Here is a 9,279-nt window from a genome sequence, read left to right as displayed (position 1 = left end):
GCAGAGAAATTCGAATTTCTTTTCCCGCTCCACTCTTTCCGATATTTATTATTTATTAAATTAAATAAATTATTAATTTTATCAAGAAAAAAAAATTAGTCGAACAAGTTTAGTAAAGTTTAATGTGTTAGATTATAACCATGGTAGACTATTAGATTCTGTTATCCATGGTAGATTTTATGGAAAAAAAAAATTATAGGACAACAACAAAGTTCAAAATAATTTGTTAGAAGTTATAAGTAAAAAAATAGATAATTTATCAGCAAATAAAATATATTTAGCTTTATTTTTTAGTAAAAATGTATTTTTAAAACGGGATTTCTTTCCTGCTTAGTTGCATGTTATGATCATATTAGGTTTATATGCAATTAATTTATTTATTTATTTATTTAAAAATAAATAAAAGATTATTATTAAGGAATATTCAATTGTATTAGTTAAATATCAATTAATTAAGAAGATAAAACTTGTGCCGAGTGAAACAGTCAAAGTAACAGACCATCAACGGTCATATTAATTAATTAATACCATAAATAATTAATTAATACTAAAATTAAGAAGATAAGACATTTAAAAAAGCACGGTGCAAACTGCACAATCCTAGTCAAGTAACAGGGAAAATTTATTAATTAAAGTAAAATTTGGGAACAGATGTAAAAACTTGTACAACTTCCTATATATTTTGGTTAGTAAATAAAAAAAATATGTAATTAACACAGTTTATATTATTGTTGAAAAAAAAACTGTTTCCTTCGTTTTTTCTTTTACAACAATATTGACATCAATTTTTGTATGATTAATTAAAAAATAATACTCTTTCAAATTGTTTAAACTTATACTAAAATTTAGTTATACATAAAAACTTTGCTTTAGATATCTAGAATTAGAAGGAATTTCAGAAAAATTATTTATGTTTTCAGCCCATAAATTATAACATAATATTTGAGTTCAATTCGACCACATCTTAATAGGTTAAATAAGTTAGCTTACTTTATTAAAAAAAATACAACTATAATTTTTCCTTCAATCTAACATTTTTAAAAATTTTGATTTTTCTCATTTTAGATAATAAATAAATCATTCATTTCAAAAACTAAATCATAATTCTAAATAAAATATAAATAAGTTTGTTTTGTCATGGGTGTGGTTTTGCTCACCAATCCAACTCACTACGAGTTCAATTCGGATAAATCGGGTTCTTAGTGGGTCAGGTCCAATTTTGACTTGTAGTGAAATTTGCAACAAAAAAATTAACCCAACCTGGCTTGAACCCGTGGTGGGTCAACTTAGCTCACGGGTTTTAACTCATTTTGATAACTTTACCAAAAATCCAACAGCTAAAGCCAAAATTGGCATAATACAAACAACAAGGAATGCATATGGCTGCTTATTGTAGGAACATAAAAGCATTGTGGGATGAACAAGCAAATCCCACAATGTAAATGTGGGATGCAAGTGTGATATTATGACCAAAGGAAATAGATAGAAGAAGAAAAATTCATTAGTTCTTAATGGGGTTGATGATGAAAGCCATAAAACAACATGGTCAAATGTTTTGGCAATAGATTCATTGCCCTCATTAAATCGGGTATATGCCACCATGGTGAAAAAAGAAATGGTGAAAGTGATCACTAGGTTTAAAGAAAAACGAGGAATGATGATGGGAATGGTTGTGCGAGCGGAGACCAAGAACAAGTTGCATAGTGAAGCAAAAGAAAAATAAGTTGTATGCATGCATTATGGAAGAACAGGACATGACAAAAGCAATTGCTTCGAGATCATTAATTATTCAGAATTGTGATGAAAGGGGCCACAAAATGAAAGCAAAAGTAGGGAATGAAATTAACACAAAAGAGGGTCCTCCCGAGGGAAAGGAGGAAAGGATCATGTCAATGTGGCGCATACTGGTGTAGTTAGTAGTGACTTGAGGTTAAAAACAAAAAAAAAATCAAAAGTAGTTGGACTGAGTAATGAGCAATGGCAGGTCTTGGCAGCTATGTTGAATTATCGCAAGGCAAATGAAACTAAAAAGATAACCAGTAAGAAAGCATGTGACTAGTGGATTGTTGATAGTGGTGCCTCTAACCATATGACAAGAATGGTAGAAAACTTGGGAGAGTTGAGCCTTGGAACGTTGTTTATGGGACTGCCAAATGGTGAATTGGTGTTGGCAAACAAGGAAAGATAATTTTCCCTTAATGGAGGACTGAAACTCCAGAATGTCCTAAATGTCCCGAAGTTGAATTGTAATATGATCTCAGTATCATAATTGACAGATGAAGCAAAATGTATAGTCCATTTTATTACTAATAGGTGTTGTGCAATGTATGACCACACTTCAAGGCCTCTATCGTGTCATCCACTATCGGGCCTCTATTAGACCACCTATTAATGTCTAGTTCCTTCTTTTATATGTGTATACCTCGTTGCGAGGAGGGTGTGTTGGAGATCCCACATTGACCAGAGATGAAATGAGTTTATAGTATACTACAAGTCGATTTTGTGGGATAGAGTTAGACTTAAAGTTCACTTCTTAACATGATATTAGATATGTGTGGTTGAGCCTTTATAGTGAAGTTTGTTGCATTTATTGTTTCACCCGCTATCGAACCACCCATTATTGTTTAGACCCACACTTAAGATGTATATACCTCGGCATGAGATGTGTGTTGGAAGTCCCACATTGACTAATATAAGACTGATTTATATATATATATATATATATATATAAGTGGATGCAAACACTACTTTACAAGCCGATTTTGTAGGGTTGAGTTAAATTTAAAGTTCATTTCTTAACATGACATCAAAGTCATCATTGTTGGATGGGCTTATCATGCCACCTACTAATGGGCTGCTATCAGATCATCCGTTATTGTTTAGTTCCACGTTCGAGATGCATATATATCGATGTGAGAGGATATGTTGTAGATTACGTATCGACTAAAGATAAAACAACAATATATAAGTGTTTACAAACTTTATCTTACCTTCCAAGCTAGTTTTGTCAGACTGAATTAAATTTAAAGTTCACTTCTTAATAATAAACTAATTAAATAATGTTCTAGATACGATTCTAGCAAATATAGTAATTGTAATGCACATAATACAATCTATTAATAATAATATTAAAAATAGAATAAAACATAAAATATAAACAGTGAAGAATAAAAAACATGTTTCTTGTACATGTCGATAAGTTTGACAAACTCCATGATTATTCGTATAGAAAGTGATATCTTAAAATCATTTTAAATATTTTTATATTGAAAATTTAATAAATATGTTAAATTTTAATATATTTATTTTAAAGTTAATAATTAAATATGTTTTTAATTTATAAAGTAAGATATAATAAAATTGGAATTCGTCATTTTTCTCAACATTGAAACAATTTTGTTTTCAACTCTAACAAAATAACATATATAGTCATTTTAACTTAATATATGAATTTTTTTTACGTGTTAAATAACATTTAAAACTATTATTTTAAATTTTTTATACTATTTAACACATCTTGCTATATAAAAGTTAACACGTAAAAACAATTAATATAATTAAGTTAAAATAACTATATTTACTATTTTTTAAATTTGAAAACCAAAATATAATATTAATTGCACATATAAATTTAAAAATTAAAAATATATTAAACACTAAAATTAATAACGTTAATTAACGTGTCTTATATCGATACATAAACAAATTTCTGACAAAATCACTCGTCTATTCTTATGTTAATTTAAGTAACTATTAAAATTTAAATTAATGTATTTATTATATCTGACAAAGATCATTGTATATTAATGTTAATTAAAGTAATTATTAAAATATAAATTAATATACTTATTAATGTTGTATTTATTGTATTCAATACTTTCGTAATTTTTATTTTATTGTCAGAAGCGTTTCCGAACTAGTTTCTTTCTTACCTCGCTTGCATTTCAAACTTTAACTCCTCTGAGTCTGCACCAAAACCAGCCTTCTTTTTGTTATAAATCAAAGAGAAACAAAGGCACAGAGTGGGAGAGAGATCAATATTGGTTTTTCAATCTCTTCTGTTTCATTTTGAGGTACCATAGTAAATGAATAATGAATGATCACAAACTCCACACACTTCACTTTTGAAGCATTTGTTTGGTTCCATAATCTCAAAGTTCCCCTCTTACTCTTTTCTTTTATACTTCACTCCATTATTGTCTTCTCCATCTCTTTCACCCCTTTTGTAGTTCATTCAAAGTGAGAACCTTTCAGTTTTTATTTTTTATTTTTTCCCTGTCCATTTTCTTTTTTGCTGTCAAGGTTGTATTTTTCTGTTCAGGGAATTCTCTATTCATTCGGTTCTTAGAACCCTTTATCTGTTTTGACCCCTTTTTATGTTTTCTGATTATTGCTTTGTGATTGATGCTTGTACGGTACTTTGTTATTCCATGCACCAGGATATACCAGTCATGTTTCCCACAAAACTAGAACTTGGCTTGCTATTTACATTCTCTGCTTATGTGAGTTACAAAAGGAAAAAGGAAAGAAGAGAACAAGAAAACAAGAGAAATTAGGACATTTTGACACTTTGATATATTCTTGTGTATGCTTAAACAATTTATTTTCATTGGCATGCATAAGGACATTAAGGGCACCTTTCAAAGATTAATGAACATAGAAGCATGCACCTATATAATTCTATATGATGCTTTTTACTCCAATCACTGCCTTTATGCTATCATCACTAGGCACATGTCACTTGCTGTGATAACTAGTTATATCAGCAACCTCACTGGTTTTCAACTAGTTATATGTTCCCTTTCTGACTAGGCTCTCATTTTTCATTTGATAAAAGCATTTATAACATAACCAGTGATTGTATATGTTCTTTCCTGCAGAAGCCATCCAGAAGAGGAGCTTGCAGCCAACGAGATTCTTTCTGTTTTCTGCAGGCCCGTTGAACTCTGCAACATTATTCAGTGACGTTCTATGTCAAATGTACTATATCTATCTTATTTGCTAAAATGATCTGCATTGTCATAATTTTGTGTTTTTGTTCCTATCATTTGATTTAGAATATGTATGAGGTACTGAGTTTACTTTATATTCTTGGTTCATAATTGTCTCTTAAATTTTCTGGTTTTTGAAGATACTGGGTTGCTGATAAACTATTAATTATGATATGTTGTATTGCTAATATAATTGGTTTTCGCTATGCAGCCAATATTCCTTCAGAGATGCTTGCGCCACAAGATAGAGGCGAAGCACAAGAGGAGGTAAAAGTTATAATATATGTAGACTTTCTTCTCCAACTTGCTTTCTTTTATCAATTGTCATCAGTTACATGCTTCTGTCCATGATTTTATATATGCTATGTTCAGTTTAAAATTAATTAGAAGATTCTTTTAGTCAAGTTTCTGTGTGTTATTGTGGAAATGAATATTTTGTGATTCAGATAGAGACATGAATTTAATACCACATGTGAAGCTTGGGAATGGAGAAACAAAAAAAAGTGTTTTCTTACCATTATCACAAATTTAGAGGCAACTTAAGTCTCTGATAGGAAGAAGAGGTGTACTTGGTTGAAAGATCAAGTTTCAAAACTTACACTTGGATGTTTAGATTTTTTATGTGATTCTAAAATGAAGTAGGATCAGGAGTATTATTTCAAACTGTTATATCAAGCGTATCTAACTGATCTTAAGAGCATATTTAGCAACCGTGTTCCTTCGGTCTTGATGAATTTCTTATTTCTTGTTTTAAGAGAAGGAAAAATCTTGTTCTATTCGAGATGATGAAGATACATTAAGTTTCTTATTTTTGTTCAAACTTTGTGACTCCTTTCTTTGCTTTATTGTGGTGTTTGCTTTAATTTACAGTAATCCAATGAGACATTGTGTTCATTCTGTTTTATCAGAATATAATTTAGTAAATGTAAATACTGATTTTTATATGCTAATGGCGAAGAGTCCATGTTCTTTATTTTTCAAGTTATTTTGGATCCAATGTCTTTGGACTTTCTTTTAGGCTTTTTTAGGTTGCTTAAACATTTGTGCCTATATATTGGGACACCAAATACATTTGTAGACACTTTTGTTGATCATTATATGAAATTAGTTTTCATTTTTAACATATGATTCTCTTGGTTATTTGGTTATTGTTATAGAACACTGGTTCTTATCAAAGATTGAATTTTTTATAGCGAATCTTCTTCCTTGACGTGTTAATATACTAGATTGGATGTCATTCATCTCCGTCTTATTTTGTGTTCTTCTTATATATCTTTTGGTATTATGTGATTTATTTAATCTATTTCATAGAAAGAATCCAAATTCAGAAACAATAATAATTTTTTCCAAGGATCGTATCACATTGTTTTCATCCTGTTTTATCTGAATATAATTTAGTAAATGTAAATACTGATTTTGATATGCTAATGAGATATTTTATTTGCATAATGTAGAATACAAATGACAGTTTGCTTAAAGAAGATTATCACTAATGGGAAAAGTGTCTTTCCTATGTATGTCTGTCTTGCTAGGCGGGTTACTGATAGAGGAATTTCAACGGTAGGAACATAGCTTCTTAAAATCTGATTCAGTTTCTATTCCTTACTCTAATCGGTTTCTTACTTCTTAGTGTAAAACTGTATGACAATAGCTTTTTGTTTTTTAACTCACCAAAAACAAAAAAGGATAGGGTTGTTTATCATATCGGCCGCATTTTCGTCTTCCGAGGTGATGTTGATTTGAATTCTGCGGTCCAAGTAAAGTTTACACTTCCAGAAATGAATAAGTTAGCGAAGGAAGCTATATCTGACACAATTGATCTCTTGTTTCTCAGCGCAGCCACCGGTATGTATGTGCTATTGTGATTGAATTGTGATGAAAGTATCCGCAATTTTTCCAAGTTCCTTATAGTGACTATTTACATGCAGTTGAGGACTCAAATTTATCAGATGGAGCTAGTTCAAACTTGCCGCCTTTGGATCTGAATCATCGTCCTTCAGGTGAATATGAGATGATTTTTGAGCCTACAACAAGAACTCTAGACCCATGATCTGATCTATATATACTGATAATTAGGTCAAGTACTACTAATATAGTATAACTACTAAACATAGTTACCAGATTTGCAATATTCTCTAGTACATGACATGCAACCTTATGAAGTTTTGCCATGCTACCAATAGTGACATATTTCTACATTTCTAACCATCAAAGTGAATATTGCTTCATATTTTGAAGGTTACTAGTGTTGACATGATTTCCACATCTCTAACCATTATCAATATTGTTGCCTGGCTAATACTATACAATAGAACAAGATGTAAGAAGTTCAGCTAAAATTAAAGTCATTCCCAAATTTTATAAACACTTTAGTTCACAATATATTATACAAACCAGATAAGATATCCTAAATCCTTAGATATTCAAACAGAAAATTTAAGATAATATGATCAATGTTTTGAAGAGCAAGTTGGCAATTTCCTGCCATGTGATTTGATTATACTCAACAAGAACTAAAACTTATCCAAATGCTTCAAACAGAAAATAAACTTGGAAATTCGATAAACCTAGAAAATATATTTAATGTTGGTGAGTCACAACCAACTTAACTCATCATTGGGATGATTGTTGGTGGTGAGAGAAGCTAAGACATGTTGAAAAGTTCCACATTACATACATCAATTATTGGGGTGCAGTTCATATAGTTCTTGGGTTTCTTCACTTAATGTCATGTGAATTTAAAGATAAAATCTATCACTATTAGATCCTATGTTCAAATTTTGTTGCCTTTTCAGTTTTAAGATAAAATCTAGCATGGTATTAGAAACAGAAATTATTAAATTATGGAAATCAATAAACACAATGAACTGGAAATAATTCCAAGGAATAATTTCTCAATAGGTTAACTAACATTGTATTATCTTCAAATCGTGTAAGATCCTCAAATACACTGTAACATATTTTGTTGATGAATGGTAGTAATAGATTAGTTTTCCCCTAAATGTTTTTTTAGTACATGATGGAATTTGTTCTTCATTTTGTGCTTGACAGCTGAAGAGTACTGTCTCTTGGGGAAAATAACTTTAAAAACACTTTATGGGACTTGGAATTATTTTCCTACTTTTCATATGGGACGCCGAACTGACTTTTGCACAACTGTGGATTTGTTTCCATGTGTTCTGAAGGTACGATGATTAACACAATTTTTTTTTTTTGTTTGCGGAGAAAACACTATCATTACTATGCTTCCTTTTATACAATTTACTTATAGGATATGATATGATATGCATGGCACTATATTTTTGGTCTAATAATCCATTTCAAGCTTTGTTATCTATTCTTCATGGTTCCATAGATGTACTAGTTCATAACTTTCCTTATGTTGCAGTCGAATTTTCAAAATGACGGTTCAAAAGTCTCCATTCAAGTTCCATCTAATTATGAAAATATGGTTAGTTCTAGCTTCAAAGTCATTTCTCTTGCATCAAGAAAATCACACACCTAAACTTCATAATAGACTTGGGAACTGATTCAGTGATTTTTTTCTGGGAAAAATCATGTATTTTTAGTTAATTTTGCTCAATTTTTAACTGACTTATATATATATATATATATATATATATATATATATATATATATGTATATATATATTCTTCTTTGAAAAATTAAAGTTGGTCATTCAACACATGAAGATTAACTAAAGTTACGTGACTTTCCCCAAAAAAAAGTCACTGGAATCTGTCCCCAATAGACTTAGATATCAAATGGGGAATCAATTGTATTGACTGTTGTTTGTTTCCTTCCTTTTGTTTGTATTTCTGAAGAGCGTATCAGAGTTACATGTCCAAATTTCTGCTGAAGAGTTTGGGTCCAAAAAGAAATCTTCCAGGCCTTTCGTGCTCTGGGAGTGAAGTTTTCTCCTCATCATTTCTCATATGATCGGGTAAATTGTTGGACTTTGACAAAATCTCAAAAAGGAAACACCGACTTGGATATCATTTCAATTTGTTGCCCATGCAGTTACTCTTCAACTAGTTTTTTAGCAACTTAGGCTTTGTCTATTTTTCTATATGGATGGTTTCATGTTGAAGATTCTGGATTATTTCTTCATGCCTATAGTTACAAACTATGCTTTCTGAGATTCATAGCTGAATGTTTTCATAGTTATCAAAACACAAAAGTGGTGCAAAGTAGCCAATCCTAAAACTGTTTCTGCAGGATATTGCTGGTAGTGGCATGGTTACTATATGATTCTGAATTCAAATAAATACATTATATTAGACTTATA

At 30.2% G+C, this 9,279-nt stretch overlaps 1 protein-coding gene across 1 annotated transcript; it reads left to right on the top strand.

Annotated features, from left to right (window-relative positions):
- Window positions 1–3,916: 3,916 nt before the first annotated feature.
- LOC114192716 (polycomb group protein EMBRYONIC FLOWER 2-like) lies at window positions 3,917–9,279 on the top strand. The gene is made up of 9 exons (XM_028082508.1): window positions 3,917–4,073; window positions 4,881–4,980; window positions 5,203–5,258; window positions 6,446–6,551; window positions 6,677–6,836; window positions 6,920–6,991; window positions 8,043–8,176; window positions 8,380–8,442; window positions 8,816–9,279. The coding sequence occupies exons 2-9, from the start codon at window positions 4,972–4,974 to the stop codon at window positions 8,900–8,902; spliced, it is 687 nt and encodes a 228-aa protein (XP_027938309.1). The 5' UTR covers window positions 3,917–4,073; window positions 4,881–4,971; the 3' UTR covers window positions 8,903–9,279.

This window comes from Vigna unguiculata, chromosome 7, assembly GCF_004118075.2.
Source record: "Vigna unguiculata cultivar IT97K-499-35 chromosome 7, ASM411807v1, whole genome shotgun sequence".
Lineage (NCBI taxonomy): Eukaryota > Viridiplantae > Streptophyta > Magnoliopsida > Fabales > Fabaceae > Vigna > Vigna unguiculata.
This window is presented reverse-complemented; position numbering and strand designations above follow the sequence as displayed.